Genomic DNA, 15,461 nt, shown 5'->3' with positions numbered 1-15,461 from the left:
AAAAAAAAAAAAAAAAAAAAAAAAAAAAAAAAAAAAAAAACTTTTTAAAAATTCAAATTAAAAAAAAAGTAGTGGTATGATCTGCAATGGAGTACTACACAGCAATGAAAAAGAACAAACTACAGCTACACACAAAAACCTGGATGAATCTTACAGATACAATGAATGTTGATGAATGTTTGTGAGAGATGAATAAAACCCAGATACAGGCCGGGTGGGGTGGCTCACACCTGTAATCCCAGCACTTTGGGAGGCCAAGGCAGGTGGATCACAAGGTCAGGAGTTAGAGACCAGCCTGGCCAATATGGTGAAACCCTGTCTCTACTAAAAATAAAAAAAATTAGCTGGACGTGGTGGTGGGTGCCTGTAGTCCCAGCTACTTGGGAGGCTGAGGCAGGAGAATGGCTTGAACCCAGGAAGCAGAGGTTGCAGTGAGCCAGGATTGCACCACTGTGTCGTCCTGGGAGACAGAGCGAGACTCTCTCTCAAAAAACAAACAAAAAAACACAAAAGAAAACAGATACAAAAAACCCTACATACTCTATGATTCACCAAAAACAGGTAAAACTGATGTATGCTGAGAAGTCAGGATCGTATTTACCATTAGAGGGGCTGCAGTCGGTTGAACAGTGTCTCCCCCAAAATTCATGCCTATCTGGAACCTCAGAATGTGACCTTATTTGGAAACAGCGTCTTTGCAGATAAAATTACTTAAGATGAGGTCATGCTGGGTTTGGGTGGGACTAATCTAGTGACTGGTACCCTTAGAAGAAGAGCTTGTGGAGACACAGAGACACACAAGAGAGAATGTGGAGATGGAGGAGGAGATTGGAGTGATGCGTCTATAAGCCAAGGAGTGCCAAGGAATGCCCGCAACCACCAAAGGCCAGAAGAGAAGCATGAGACACTTTCTCCTCAGAGCCCCCAAGAAGGAACCAACCCTGTCAATGCCTTGATTTCAGACTTCTGGCCTCTGAGCTGTGGGAAAATACATTTCTGTTGTTTTCAGCCACCCAGGTTGGAGTCTTTTTTTTGGGGGGTGGACGGGGGAAGTTAGAGACAAGGTTTTGCTCTGTCACCCAGGCTAGAGTACAGTGGCATGACCACAGCTCACTGCAGCCTCGACCTCCTGGGCTTAAGCAGATCTTCCTGCTTCAGCCTCTTGAGCAGCTGGGACTACAGGTGTGTATCATCATGCCTGGCAAATAAATTTTTTTGTAGAGACAGGGTCACACCATGTTACCCAGACTGGTCTCAAACTCCAGGCTTCAAGCAATCCTCCCGCCTCAGCCTCCCAAAGTGTTAACCATCACAAGGTGTGAGCCACCATGCCTAACTTCACAAATGTAGTCATTTGTGGAGGCAGCCCTCGGAAATGAATACTTCAGGGTAATGACCGGGAAGAGGTGCAAGACAAGCTTCTGAGGTGCTGGTAACATGTTTCCTGATCTGGGTGTGTTCAGCTTAGGAAAATTCATGGAGTGGTTCACCTGTGTACCTTTGCCTGTCTGTATGGAATACTCCAACACAAGCAAAAAGAATAAGCAGAAATCTCTCAACCCCTTGTCAGAAACCAGATTTGGAGTGGAGACGTGGGAAAGAGAAGAGCTCAGGACTGACCTTTACTCTGTTGCTCTCCAGGGACTCCACTGGCCAGCGTTGGGACTGGGGACACTACAGCCCCATCCTGGGCCTGGGTGTGTGGCCTCTGCTTGCTCTTGGCAGCCTCGACAGCCTTGAGTTTTCTGGCGTGTTTGTGGCCTTTATAATGTGCCTCGGCCTGGTTCTGGGGAGGGGAGGGCAAGAGGTCACCATTCACTGGCTGAGTCCACATGCCCCATTCATGAACTGAAGCCCAGCAGGGGACAGGTCCAAGGGAGGCAGGGCTCAGGCACACAAAGGGCAAGTCCTTGTCCTTGTCATCATCACCACCATAGTACATGTGGCTCTGAGGTTTACAGAATGTGTTCTCGCGCATGAGCTCCAAGGCAGGCAGCCTCTGGCTTCAGATCTGACTCAGCCACTTACTAACTACATCTTTTTTTGCTATTGTTTTTGCTTTCTGATTTTTTTTTTTTTTTTTTTTTTTTTTTTTGAGGCGGAGTCTCACTCTGTCGCCCAGGCTGGAGTGCAGTGGCGCCATCTCGGCTCACTGCAACCTCCGCCTCCTGGGTTCAAGCGATTCTCCTGTCTCAGCCTCCTGGGTAGCTGGGACTACAGGTGCGTGCCACCACACCAGGCTAATTTTTTGTGTTTTTAGTAGAGATGGGGTTTCACTTTATTAGCCAGGATGGTCTCAATTTCCTGACTTCATGATCCACCCGCCTTAGCCTCCCAAAGTGCTGGGATTACAGGCATGAGCCACCGGGCCCGGGCACTAACTACATCTTTAGGCAAATAACATCATCTCTCTGAGCCTGAGTCTCCTCATCCATAAACTCTGTGATGATAATACTGACCTCGGCCGGGCGCGGTGCCTCACGCCTGTAGTCCCAGCACTTTGAGAGGCTGAGGCGGGCGGATCACAAGGTCAGGAGATCGAGACCATCCTGGCTAACACAGTGAAACCCCGTCTCTACTAAAATACAAAAAATTAGCCAGGCATGGTGGCGGGCGCCTGTAGTCCCAGCTACTCGGGAGGCTGAGGCAGGAGAATGGCGTGAACCCGAAAGGCGGAGCTTGCAGTGAGCCAAGATCAAGCCACTGCACTCCAGCCTGGGCGAAGAGTGAGACTCCGTCTCAAAAAAAAAAAAAAAAAAAAAAAAAAACCTCATGGGGTTGTCAGAATTACATGGGAACATGAATTACAAGGGCCGAGTCCATAGAGTGGCTGCTCAATGAATGTTAGTTATCAAGTGCATCAATGCACAAATGGAGAAAGCAGAGCAATCCCCACACTTTGGGGCATATGTACCCCAGAACATTCATCCCTTTGTTCACTTGTTCAACAAGTCATTACTGAGCATTTGCTATTTGCCAGGAAGAAGCCATGGTTCCTCCCTCAGAACAAATTCTCTCCTCCCATCTTTTTTTTTTGAGACAGAATCTCGCTCTGTCACCCAGGCTGGAGTGCTGTGGGAGCAATCTCAGCTCACTGCAACCTCTGCCTCCTGGGTTCAAGTGACTCTCCTGCCTCAGCTTCCCGAGTAGCTGGGATTACAGGCGCCTGCCACCACAACTGGCTGCTTTTTTTTTCTTCTTTATTTTAGTAGAGATGGGTTTCACCATGTTGGCCAGGCTGGTCTCTAACTCCTGACCTCAAGTGATCCACCCACCTCGGCCTCCCAAAGTGCTGGGATTACAGGCGTGAGCCACCATGCCCAGCCTCTCCTCCATCTCTTGCAGGACTCATGGAACCAGAAGGCCTGAAGGGAATCCCCAAATCTGGTCTGTCAGTGTCCTCCCTCCAAGGGTCCTCACTTGCTGCTCCCTGGCCCACCTCCTGGAAACACAGGTTCCCACAGCCCTTCCCTGGATGCGACACCACAGCAGTTCTGCTGACATCCAACTGAAACCCCAGATTGCCTGACAAGAGGTAGACCTTCCCTGCGAGGCCAGAATGAGGTTCCTCCTCTACCTAGGGATAGGATGTAGTAGAAAGGGGTAGGCTGTAGTAGAGTCATAGACCTTGGGGTCAGCCAGGCCTGGGTTCATATCCCAGCTTTGCTACTAACCAGCTGTGTGGTCTTAGGCAAGTCATTTAACCTCTCTAAGGCTCACTTTCCTCATCTGAAAATCGGGGATTATAATAGCGTCTCTAGGCCAGGCACGGTGGTTCACACCTGTAATCCCAGCATTTTGGGAGGTCGAGGTGGGTGGATCACTTGAGCCTAGGAGTTCGAGACCAGCCTGGGCAACATGGTGAAACCCTGTCTCTGCCAAAAATACAAAAAAAAATTAGCCAGGCGTGGTAGCACATCCCTGTAATCCCAGCTACTAGGGAAGCCGAGGCACAAGAATCACTTGAACCCTGGAGGTGGAGGTTACAGTGAGTCAAGATTATGCCACTGCACTCCTGCCTAGGTGACAGAGTGAGACCTTGTCTTAAAAAAAAAAAAACAAAAAAAAAAACCCCCAAAAAAACCAAACAAACAAAAAAACAAAAAAAAACCACAAAAATCCTGCCTCTACCCCTCTCACAGACGTATCATGAGAACTATTATTTAAGGTGACGGGCATGATCACATTTTGTAAACTCAGATCAGGAGCTGATGAGATGGTCCCCTGGGACCCGGAGTGGAGGAAAGGCAGTCTGCTGTCTTGCAGAAGGATCCAGAACATAGGAGAGAGGCCTGGGGGGAAGGAAATGGAATCCCACTGGGCTATAGCTGGGCAGAAATGGAAGGGGCAGAAGAATCTAGGGAGAGGAGAGGGTGCGATGGTTAAAGGACCAAGAGTGCCTCTTCTGCAGCCAGGGATTGAAAATACAGACCACAGCCCCTTTGCCACTGGTATTCCTCCCAGAAGGACCCCGAAAGCCCAGCCTCCAGCCCTCTCTCTGCCCAGCCCCCTCCCCAGACCTGCTTTCACTACTTTGTCTCACCGCTGAGTTGAACCTTAGGTGACAGATGTTACAGGAAATGAAGAGCTTCTTCTTCAGAGGGGAGGGGACCCCAAACGTGTGGCTGATGACAGCTTTCTGGACCGGGTCCATCTGTGAAGGGAGTGGGAGGGCATAATAACTCTGGGGTTGGCTTGGGAAGCAGGGATTGAGGGCAGCACAAAACTAAAGATGACTGAAGAGGGCCGTCGTCAGCTTCTAGGAAGAACTTTTCCATCCTGTGGATGTTGGAAAAAGAAACACCTGGGCCAGCTGTGGTGACTCATGCCTGTAATCCCAGCACTTTGAGAGTCCGAGGCAGGCAGATCACCTCAGGTTGGGAGTTCAAGACCAGCCTGACCAACATGGAGAAACCCCGACTCCACTAAAAAAAAATACAAAATTAGCCAGGTGTGATGGCGTGTGCCTGTAATCCCAGCTACTTGGGAGGCTGAGGCAGGAGAATCGCTTGAACCGGGGAGATGGAGGTTGCGGTGAGCCGAGAGCACCTCCAGCCTGGGCAACAAGAGCAAAACTTTGTCTCAAAAAAAAGAAAGGAAGAAAGAAAAAAAGAAAAAGAAACAGCTGGCTGGGTGTGGTGGCTCACGCCTGTAATCCCAGCACTTTGGGAGGCCAAGATGGGTGAATCACTGGAGGTCAGGAGTTCGAGACCAGCCTGGCCAAGTGAAACCCCTTCTCTACTAAAATACAAAATTAGCCGGGCGTGGTGGCACGTGGCTGTAGTCTCAGCTACTCAGGAGGCTGAGGCAGGAAGCTTGGACCAGAGAGGCAGAGGTTGCAATGAGCTGAGACTGCGCCACTGCACTCCAGCCTGGGTAACAGAGTGAGACTCTGGCTTANTGGCTGGGTGTGGTGGCTCACGCCTGTAATCCCAGCACTTTGGGAGGCCAAGATGGGTGAATCACTGGAGGTCAGGAGTTCGAGACCAGCCTGGCCAAGTGAAACCCCTTCTCTACTAAAAATACAAAAATTAGCCGGGCGTGGTGGCACGTGGCTGTAGTCTCAGCTACTCAGGAGGCTGAGGCAGGAAGCTTGGACCAGAGAGGCAGAGGTTGCAATGAGCTGAGACTGCGCCACTGCACTCCAGCCTGGGTAACAGAGTGAGACTCTGGCTTAAAAAAAAAAAAAAAAGAAAGAAAGGGGGGGGAGGGAAAAGAAAAGAAAGGAAAAGGGCCGGGCGCAGTGGCTCAAGCCTGTAATCCCAGCACTTTGGGAGGCCGAGACGGGCGGATCACGAGGTCAGGAGATCGAGACCATCCTGGCTAACACGGTGAAACCCCATCTCTACTAAAAAATACAAAAAACTAGCCGGGCGAGGTGGCGGGCACCTGTAGTCCCAGCTACTCGAGAGGCTGAGGCAGGAGAATGGCGTGAACCCGGGAGGCGGAGCTTGCAGTGAGCTGAGATCCGGCCACTGCACTCCAGCCTGGGAGACAGAGCGAGACTCCATCTCAAAAAAAAAAAAAAAAAAAAAAAAAAAAAGAAAAAAGAAAAGAAAGGAAAAGAAAAGAGAAAAGAAAAAAAAGAAAAGAAAAGAAAAAGAAACAGCCTCTTCCCTGGCTGTCTTTATCTGTCAGCCTGGGCTTCTTCTTGGAAGCAGGGGAATGGCCAGAGTGCCCTGCATGATACTGGGACATAGAATCACGTTCTAGTGATCGCCTTGGCATCTCTTGGTGCCCCTTAGGTCATTTTTTTTTTCTCCTTTGCAATAATCACAACTATTGGGACAGAGAGTTGTAAACAAGGAGAGGCAGGGAAAAGACAAAGAACCCTTCTGCTGGAATTCCCTCTCCCATCACCCAGGCTTCATGCCTGGACCTGTGGGCTGGGGGAAGATAAGTCCTATCTCATCAGCTCTGCCACTGTCACAGAGCCTGAGGCTACTGACGACCTCTTTTTTTTTTTTCCCTAAGATGGAGTACTGCTCTGTCGACCAGGCTGGAGTGCAGTGGCATGATCTCAGCTCACTGCAACTTCCACCTCTCCGGTTCAAGTGATTCTCCTGCCTCAGGCTCCTGAGTAGCTGGGATTACAGGCACCCACCACTACGTCTGGCTAATTTTTGTGTTTTTAGTAGAGACGGGGTTCCACCATGTTGGCCAGGCTGGTCTCGAACTCCTACCCTCAAAGTGATCCGCCTGCCTTGGCCTCCCAACGTGCTGGAATTACAGGTGTGAGCCACCGTGCCCAGCCATGACGACCTCTCTTGAGAGAGTGAGAGCCACAGCCAGGGGAGGTGGGGGGCCAGTGGAGGGCAGGGAGCAGCAAGTGGAGGCCTAAGGTTCCCTAAGGAGTAGGATTGTTTCTTTGGAATATTAATTTGGATTTTTTTTCTTTTCCTTAGTACTTTTTTTTTTTGTTTTTTGTTTTTTTTGTTTTTGTTTTCTGAGATGGAGTCTCCCTCTTGTCGCCCAGGCTGGAGAGCAATGGCGGAGCCAAGATCTTGCAACCTCCGTCTCCTGAGTTCAAGCAATTCTCCTGCCTCAGCCTCCCAAGTAGCTGAGATTACAGGTGCCCGCCACCATGCTCAGCTAAGTTTTGTATTTTTAGTACAGATGGGGTTTCACTATCTCTTTTTTTTTTTTTTTTTTTCCTGAGATGGAGACACTCTTGTCACCCCAGCTGGAGTGCAATGACACGATCTCGGCTCACTGCAACCTCCACTCCCGGGTTCAGGCGATTTTCCTGCCTCAGCCTCCCGAGTAGCTGGGATTACCGGCACCTGCTACCATGCTTGACTAATTTTTGTATTTTTAGTAGAGATGGGGTTTCGCCATCTCTGTTGGCCAGGCTTTAGTCTCAAACTCCTGACCTCAGGTGATCAGCCCACCTCAGTTTCCCTAAGTGCTGGGATTACAGGCGTGAGCCACCATACCTGGCTTCTTTTCCTTATTTTAAATCATTTTTTTCTTCTATAGAATTAAGGCTTGATGTTCCCTTTTCTCAGAAGGTTGGGCCAAATGCAGTTGTCTGAACTTGTCAAGAACCTTCCAGGCTGGGCACGGTGGCTCACACCTGTAATCTCAACACTTTGGGAGGCTGAGGTGGGAGGATCCCTTGAGCTCAGGAGTTTGAGACCAGCCTGGGTAATATAGTGAGACCTCATCTCTGCTTATATAAAAATAAAATAAAATAAAAAAGGAACTTTCCAAACCTTCCCAAGAAAAGAAAACAGAGCTTAGAGAGAAGCACATGGGTGCAGAAACTTCCCTGAGAACAGAAAGAGGTTCAAATTCTCACAGCACCCAGTGCCAGCAAGGGGCTCAGGGGACAGGACCTCAGAGGAGAATGGCCTGCAAGGGCCCCCTGCAATTGGAACCATGCCTTTCAACAGTGAGCCTGTCAGCAAGCGACAGCAGGGACGTGAGACCAGAAGACCACCCACCAAATGCCTCAGACTCCTTAGGACCTCTGTCTAACTCTGGAGGGTGGGAGGGAAGGGATTCCTAAGTGTGACTAAGGTGGAGTTTGCCACCATCTGCTCAGGATGGGGCATGCCACACCCATGATTTAATTTGATTTTTCCAAATTTAAAAAAACGGAGATGGTTGCTGATCCTTCATATAGTGAATTAAAATTCATACTACACTTGTTATGCACACACACGTACAAGGAAATGTACAGACCAGGACACATACACAGCACAAAAGCTTCAGGCAGTTACAAATGCTCAGACAAGCAGAACATTCACACTCATGCACACAAAGGGCACATGACCACAGGTAAACTCACAGTCACCCAAACCACACAAAAACATATGCTTAGAGGGCAGATACACACCAAACACACACTTAAAAGACACAAGGACACAACAAACCCTCAGACTGCACAGGCAAATACCTTAATTACATAAAATTACCCACGCACAAAGAGTTGTTTACAAACACACGCTGAACACCAACACACAAACTCACATCCACATATAACATACAAAGACCTATAGAAACTACAACAGAAAGGCACAGGTCAGTTACACACACACACACACACACACACACACACACACACACACACACACGTCATCCACAGGAGCGCCTACACAGAAGCTCAAGTGGAATGCACGGGCTACAGGCTCTTGCAGGCCCAGCAGCTATGATGGTGGGGGTGGGGAGAGGGCTGACACTATCTTGTTCCCCAGCCTAAGAGAGAGCGGGGCCCTCTCCTAGGGTCCCAAATAGGGGTCCCTATTTGGGGAGCACCTATCCCCTCTGAGGGAGGTTAGAGAACAAGCTCCCGGTTAGACCCAGCTGCTGAGAGCTGGCCCCTGAGCCCAACTTCCATGCCCACCCACAAGCTTGGGTGCATGCCCCCACCCGCCAGCCCAGCCCATACCGTGCTGAAGTTGGGGAAGAGACTGAGCGGGGCAGCGCCATTGAAGTGGAAGGCGAGCAAGTGCTTGAAGTCCAGCGGGGGCTGCAGAGGCCGGGTGGGCAGGGGCAGGGAGGCCAGCAGGGGGCTGGGGGCGCTGGAGGCCAGGCCTGCTGCAGGAGGAAGAAGGGCACGGTCTGAAATGGGCTCTCTCCTACCTCTGTAGCCAGAACAAGAGGTGGATGGGCTCCCTGGGTGTGGAGCTGGGCAGAAACCTGTATCTCTCTTCACAGAGTGGCACCAGCCAGACCCAGGGTGATTATAGCCCCCTTCCCTGTGCCCTTCCTTCCCACAGCTGGGGAAGCAGAGGCAGGGAGTCCACAGTTGGAGGCTCCCAGCCCAGAGGGATGACCCTCCCGCCCCTACTGAGGCAGCATACTGAACCCCAGGGCAGCCCAGCCAAGAGAGGGACAGAGGGGTCTGGGCAGGCCCCTGTCACACACCACCATGGAGACTGCATGATGTGCTGGGATTCCATTTTATTGCAAATTAAACTCAAACCCAGGGGTATTAGGAAAAGGCCAGCTCTCGCCCCTCTCACTCTCTAACTATCCTCCCTCCCTCCAGATCCCCAGGCTTTCACAGCCAGGGCTGACAGGAGGGAATGGGAAACCCATGGGCTCTGAAGGGATGTGTTCCCCAGCTCTGGTGAGGTCTAAACTGCTTCCCCCAGGAGGCAAATAAGCCAGCGTCCCTGGGTTGGGCCTTGAGGCCAGTCCTCGGAGGCAGCAGGTACAGCACTGTGGATTTGCAGTCTTTGGTCTTAAAGGTCTGAGGCAAGGGCAGGGGAGGGGTAGGAACTTGGAGAGCAACTGGACTTTGGGGAATAAAAAATTAGAAAAAATAAATGAATCCAGCCCATCTGGGGCATTTTTGGACCCTGTCATTGCAAAACCAAAAGTAGTCCTTTTAGATGTTTGTGTGGTAACACTATGAAAGATAGCATAGGTTTATTTCACATTTGTAGGTTTTATGTCTATATACACAGTTATACACAGAAAAGGCCTGAGGCAGCCCATTGGCGAGGAGGGGAGGAAGGGAAACACTGTCTCGCTGGAACCACTGGCCCTTGAACCACCAGCTTGTGTACAGAGAGGACACTGTGCTGTGTGTCAGAAACAAGCACTGTCATCTACTCCCCAGTCATAGCTGAAGAGAATAGACACTGCCAGGAGTGGGACTAAGAAACAGCCAAGGGCAGGGTGCGGTGGCTCGCGCCTGTAATCCCAGCATTTTGGGAGGCCGAGGCAGGTGGATCGCTTGAGGTCAGGAGTTCGAGACCAGCCTGGCCTACATGGTGAAACCCTGTCTCTACTAAAAATAAAATTAGCCGGGCGTGGTGGCAGGCGCCTGTAATCCCAGCTACTCGGGAGGCTGAGGCAGGAGAATTGCTTGAACCCAGGAGGCAGAGGTTGCAGTGAGCCGAGATTGTGCCACTGCACTCCACCCTGGACGACAGAGCAAGACTCCATCTCAAAAAAAGAAAAAGAAAGAAACAGCCAAGGACCAGTGTCCCTTCCCTCAGCCACTCAATTCCCAAGACCTAGTCTTCCTCCCCCAAGCCAAGAACTGCCATATATGGGGGGGAGCCCAAACTTGGGCCGAATCCAGAAGGAAAAAGGGTGAGCTACTCCTCATCTAACTGTGTAAAGGCCAGGAATGATTTAGGGTGCCCCAGATCCTAGCATCTCTGCCCACCCGCCCAGGCTCCTCTTGAGCCAGTCCCTTCCTCCACAGCCTACAGGGTGGGGTTGGTGGGAAGCTCCAGAAGGGTGGGTGGGTGGCCTCAGGCCCCTGGGAGGCCACAGTCAGCAGATCATCTTGGGTGCAGCATGGTCAAGTCTAGGTTGGCCCTAAAGGCCCCAGGCTGGCTGGGCCGAGAGGAGGAGGCCACCCTCAGGTGAGCTGCGACCCCAGGAAGCCTTCTCCCCACCCACTCTCTAAGAACTCTACAGCCAACCCAAAGTCAAACTCGTGCAGCGGGGGCCCATCCACTGCGATCTTCACCACGTGGCCCCCCCGGCCTTCCCCGGCCCCGCTCTGCCCCCACCACCGCAGCTCCCGGCTGCGGCCGACCTTGTCCAGCAGGCCAGCGCCCGCGGGCAGCGCCAAAGCCAAGGCGGCTAGGGCAGCGAAGTCGGGGAAGAGCTCGTGCAGCTCCGAGTGCGCACACGCCAGCTGAGTGCACAAGGCCCGCGGGCCGAGCCGCCCAAGGCTGAACACCACGCGCTTAAACAGCGAGAAGTCGCCTAGCGCCCGCTGGCGCACCACGGCAGGCGCAAAGCCGCGCAGCAGCACCCGCAGCGCCCCCTCGCCATGCGCGCCCAGCTCCTCCGGCGCCTGAGGGTAGCGGCGGGGGTCGAAGATCGCCGCGAAGGCGGCCACGGCGTCCAGCGAAGGCCCGGGGTAGGAGTCCTGTAGGCCCTTCCGCATGGAGTCCAGGAAGGACCCCCGGAGCCACTCCAAGCCCCGGACCGCAGCCTCTGAGTAACCGAGCAGCTCCACGCCGCGGTAGGTGCAGCGCCCGCTGCTGGTATCAGGGTCCGTGGATGCCAGTTCCTGCAGGAAGCCCTGGAGGCGGGCCCCACCTGAACCGCGCTGAGCTTGGAGGGAGGCCGCAGCCGCCATCACCAGGGGCTGTAGCAAGGCCATGTCCGGCTCTTCTGCCTGCAGGACAAGGGAGAGCTTCTGCACAGAGGGCAGGGCATCCAGCAGCAGGTGGGTGAAGGCCACGAAGGTGAATTGGCGCAGGGCCAGGGCCAGTGACCCCGCCACAGGTGAGGCAAGGGCTGCAGCCTCCAGGGTGGGCACCAGGCCAGGCCAGGCCTCTGCCACTGCTTCCACGACAGGCAGCAGGGAGGCCCAGGGCACTGGCCGAGGCCCTGCCAAGTCAATAGCTGCAAGGTCCAGTGCTGCCCGGAGCTCAGGGACCAAGTGGGAACTAGGACCACCATGGAGGCGGAATAGGGCATCCAATATGCTCTCATATTGACCCAAGTAGGCGGGGGGCTCAGGATCTGTGCGGCCAGGGAGGCAGTGCAGCTCTGCCAGCAGTGGGCAAGTGGCCCGGAGCTGTGGGCCCACACTCCCCAGGCGCTCACTGGGGAGGCTTGAGCTGAGCCAGGCCAGCTTGGGTGCAGATACGCCGAAAGCCTGCAGGATGTCCAAGAGCTGGCCAGCAGTGGCCTCGCCCTCCTGTAGCTCCACACTGCCCAGGAAGGTGGTGGCAGGCTGGCCATCACAGGGGGACACCGAAGTGGCAAACAGGGCCAGGCTGTGTGACTCCGGCCAGTCTCTGGTCTCGTCCAACACCAGCCCCACATATGGGGATGCCTTCAGGCGCTGGCAGGCCTCTGTGTGCAAGACACTGGCAATGGCCACCTGGGACAGCCAGGAAGAGAAAGGGAGGGAGGACTGAGTTAGGCTTGTCCTGAGAGGCGGAGGCAGGCAGTGTGGGGTGGTGCCAAGAGCCCAGGCCTTGAGGTCCACACAGACTTAGGGACTAATCCCGGCTTTGCCACTTACTGGCTGTGCTACCTTTGGCCAGTCACTTCACTTCTCCGAGCCTCAGTTTTCTCACCTCTACAGCTCCTGGCCTCTCTAAGAACAGTCCTCCCACCCTGGCTTCCCACCACACCTGGTCTAGTTTTCTCAGCTCTTATACCTGCTGTCAGCTAATACCAGCCCCAAATCTTCTCAAAGCATTGTTGTAAATTATAAATGTCAACTTTTGTTGCAGTGAAAGCACTTTATGAACCATAAACAGCTCTAGGAAAGCTAGTTTTTTCACTGTGTTTTCCTATAGCATCATCCTAGTCTGCCCTATTCCTGGGGGTCTCCCTCCACTGTCCAGCTCAGCGATTAACTGATAGGCACATTCACTCCCAACTCCCAGTTACCCTGGGTCCCAGCTGTATGCTGTTTCTCTATTTGTCATCTCTGTAGGATGAGATCTAACTCCCCCACCTCCAACCCAGCCCACAGGGCTCACACAGTTAGTACCTAGGAAAGAGCTGCAATTTGCATGTCTCCAGGGGCCAAGTGAGTGATACTGAGCTTAGAGAAAGCCAGGGATAAGCCAGAGGGAATGCCCTGCTCTCCAACTCCAGCACATCCTGCTGTGAGAGCATGGGGACCTTGCTTTTCAATATAGTCACAAATGTAGATTTTTATATGTAATCTCCTGAGTTTTTTTAAAGTTGAAACAAATTCGAGTTTTTCAAAAACACTATGAAAACTAATTAAACAGGCTCGGCACAGAAAACAGCCCCAAAAGAAAACTAAGTCAGAAGTCATTTCCATTTCCATTCCAGCACTTTGGGGGTCCAAGGCAGGAGGATTGCCTGAGGCCAGGAGTTCAAGACCAGCCTGGGCAACATAGTGTGACCCCATCTCTATGTTTAAAAAAAACAAAAAAACAAAAAACAAAACAGAGGCCAGGCACGGTTGCTCACACCTATAATACCATCACTTTGGGAGGCTGAGGTGGGCAGATCACCTGAGGTCAGGAGTTCAAAACTGGCCTGGCCAACATGGTTATACCCTGTCTCTACTAAAAATACAAAAATTAGCTGGGTGTGGTGGCATGCGCCTGTAATCCTAGCTAATAGGGAGGCTGAGGCAGGAGAATCACTTGAGCCAAGAAGGCAGAGGTTGCAGTGAGCTGAGATCACACCACTGCTCTCCAGCCTGGGCGACAGAGCGAGACTCCTCAGAAAAAAAAATAAATAAATACATCTGTGGGTCAATCAAGCCTCCAGACCACCAGTTTGCAACGTCTGATTTAGCTAGTGAGAAGAGTGCCCCTGTTCCCGCTAAAAACAAGGCCTGGTCTGGCCTCTTCACTGTTGTATCCCTGCAGCTAGCCCAGCACCAGGCACACAGTAGGCCCTCAGGGAAGGTTCTGAAGGGAGAAGATATGAATGAAATGCCCTAGCTGCTCCCCAAGGGCCTGGCATGCTAGGGCTGTTCCCAGGTGGCTCAGTGTCCTCCCTTCCCAAGCCCTTCCCCCACACTTCTGGCTGTCACCCACCTGCATGTCCCTCACCCTCCTGGGACTGTAGTAATCGCCATGCTCTGTGCCCAGCAGTGCCTGGCACAGGTTGAACCTCTGCAGCTCGAGCAGGGCAGAGCAGCGGTCGTCGGGCACATCCTCCTTTGCCATGCAGTACACGGTAGTCAGCACAGCTACTTTGGCCGGGTCTACCTCCACCTTGACGCCCCTGGAGGCGGGGGTCATAGCCAGGCCTGGGCAGGCCCCTCCACCCTCAGCCTGGCCCTCAAAAGGGGGCTGGCCCTGGTTGACAGCCAGAGCCTGGCGGTGGGCTCCTGAGGTCACGTGGCGCAGCAGGGCGTGGCGCTGGAAGTTGTCAGTGCCCACAGTGAAGGCGTTTTCGGCTTTGCCATGCTTGTTCCGTACCAGGGCCTGGCGGCACTCGAGGCAGAACATCAGCTTCCGCTCATAGTCAAAGTCTAGCCAGGTAAACTCCTCTTTCCAGTGCTCGTTGAAGTAACGCTTACACTTCTTGTTGGAGTTGGAAGCCTCTCCCGCTGGTTTCTTCCCTGGGGGCACCATTCTTGCTCTCTGAGCAAGGAACTCCCAACCCCCACCTGAATGCTCTTGCCCCCCTGCCTCCCCCCCACACAGAGGCACCTCCCTTGACAAGAGGAGTTGATGGGGAGGCAGGATGGGGGCAGCCCGCCAGGCTAACAGGGCCCATCCATCTAAGCCTGAAGAGTTTATTCCTGCTCCGTGGGTGGGAGACTGGAGATGAAACAGACAAGGAAGAGGTGTTAGGGGTCTGTCATGGTAGGGGCGGTTTAGGGTGGCGTGGTAGGCTTCATGCTGCCCACAGAGTCCTCCCAGCTGAGGGGTGGAGGGGCTCACTGGGGCAGGGGCTCTGGGCAGTGGATGGAGTCATGCAAAGGGCCCTAGAGTGTTATCCAAAGTGGGGAGGTATGGGGACCTCAGCCCTCTCCCAGGGTCTCTTTCCACCCAGGACAAGGCACTGATTCACTTGGACTGCTGAAGCATCTCAGAACTGGAAAGACTAGCAGCACCTAGGCAACTGCATTTTATAAGGGGGAAGCTCAGTCTGGAGACAGATAGTGGTTCTCAGGGTCCATGAGGAATTCATAGTGAAACAGGACTAAAACTCAGAACTCTCACCTCCTAGCCCAAAAGATGACTGTGCCCTTCAGCCCACAGTCATCTACTTCATCAGAAGGAAATCAGGCCAGGCATGGTGGCTCACTCCTGTAATCCCAGCACTTTGGGAGGTGGCTCACTTGAGCGCAGGAGTTCAAGACCAGCCTGGGCAACATGGCAAAACCCCATCTCTAAAAAATAAAAATAAAAATTAGCCAGGCATGGTGGTGCATGCCTATAGGCCCAGCTACTGAGGAGGTTAAGGCGGGTTGCTTGAGCCTGGGAGGCAGAGGTTGCAGTGAGCCGTGATGGTGCCACTGCACTCCAGACTGGGTGACAGAGCTAGACCCTGTCTCAAAAAAAAAAAAAAAAGGATGGCTTGGG

At 52.8% G+C, this 15,461-nt stretch overlaps 2 protein-coding genes across 7 annotated transcripts in view; both read right to left on the bottom strand.

Moving 5' to 3' along the window:
• Positions 1-15,461, bottom strand: part of ZNF385C (zinc finger protein 385C) — a 68,145-nt gene that overhangs the window by 3,733 nt on the left and 48,951 nt on the right. For 3 of the 5 annotated variants that reach the window (XM_017856599.1, XM_017856603.1, XM_017856600.1), the window contains exons 3-5: positions 8,894-9,042; positions 4,544-4,654; positions 1,621-1,786 (exon numbers count right to left, since the gene is read on the bottom strand). In XM_017856599.1, coding sequence (XP_017712088.1) covers positions 1,621-1,786; positions 4,544-4,654; positions 8,894-9,042 — 426 coding nt within the window. The remainder of the gene's footprint in view (positions 1-1,620; positions 1,787-4,543; positions 4,655-8,893; positions 9,043-15,461) is intronic. The other 2 variants (XM_017856601.1, XM_017856602.1) reach the window with 1 other exon arrangement.
• Positions 10,356-15,461, bottom strand: part of CUNH17orf113 (chromosome unknown C17orf113 homolog) — a 15,376-nt gene continuing 10,270 nt past the window's right edge. Inside the window, exons 1-3 of one of the 2 annotated variants that reach the window (XM_017856598.1) lie at positions 15,099-15,219; positions 13,962-14,693; positions 10,356-12,310 (exon numbers count right to left, since the gene is read on the bottom strand). In XM_017856598.1, coding sequence (XP_017712087.1) covers positions 10,826-12,310; positions 13,962-14,504 — 2,028 coding nt within the window. In that variant the 5' untranslated portion in view covers positions 14,505-14,693; positions 15,099-15,219 and the 3' untranslated portion in view covers positions 10,356-10,825. Of the gene's footprint in view, positions 12,311-13,961; positions 14,694-15,098; positions 15,220-15,461 lie in introns of those variants that run through there. The other variant, XM_017856597.1, reaches the window with a different exon arrangement.

The sequence above is a fragment of the Rhinopithecus bieti genome, unplaced genomic scaffold (genome assembly GCF_001698545.2).
Source record: "Rhinopithecus bieti isolate Rb0 unplaced genomic scaffold, ASM169854v2 scaffold_44695, whole genome shotgun sequence".
In the NCBI taxonomy this organism is placed as follows: domain Eukaryota; kingdom Metazoa; phylum Chordata; class Mammalia; order Primates; family Cercopithecidae; genus Rhinopithecus; species Rhinopithecus bieti.
Note: the sequence above shows the minus strand (reverse complement) of the source record. Positions and strands in the feature narration are given on the sequence as shown.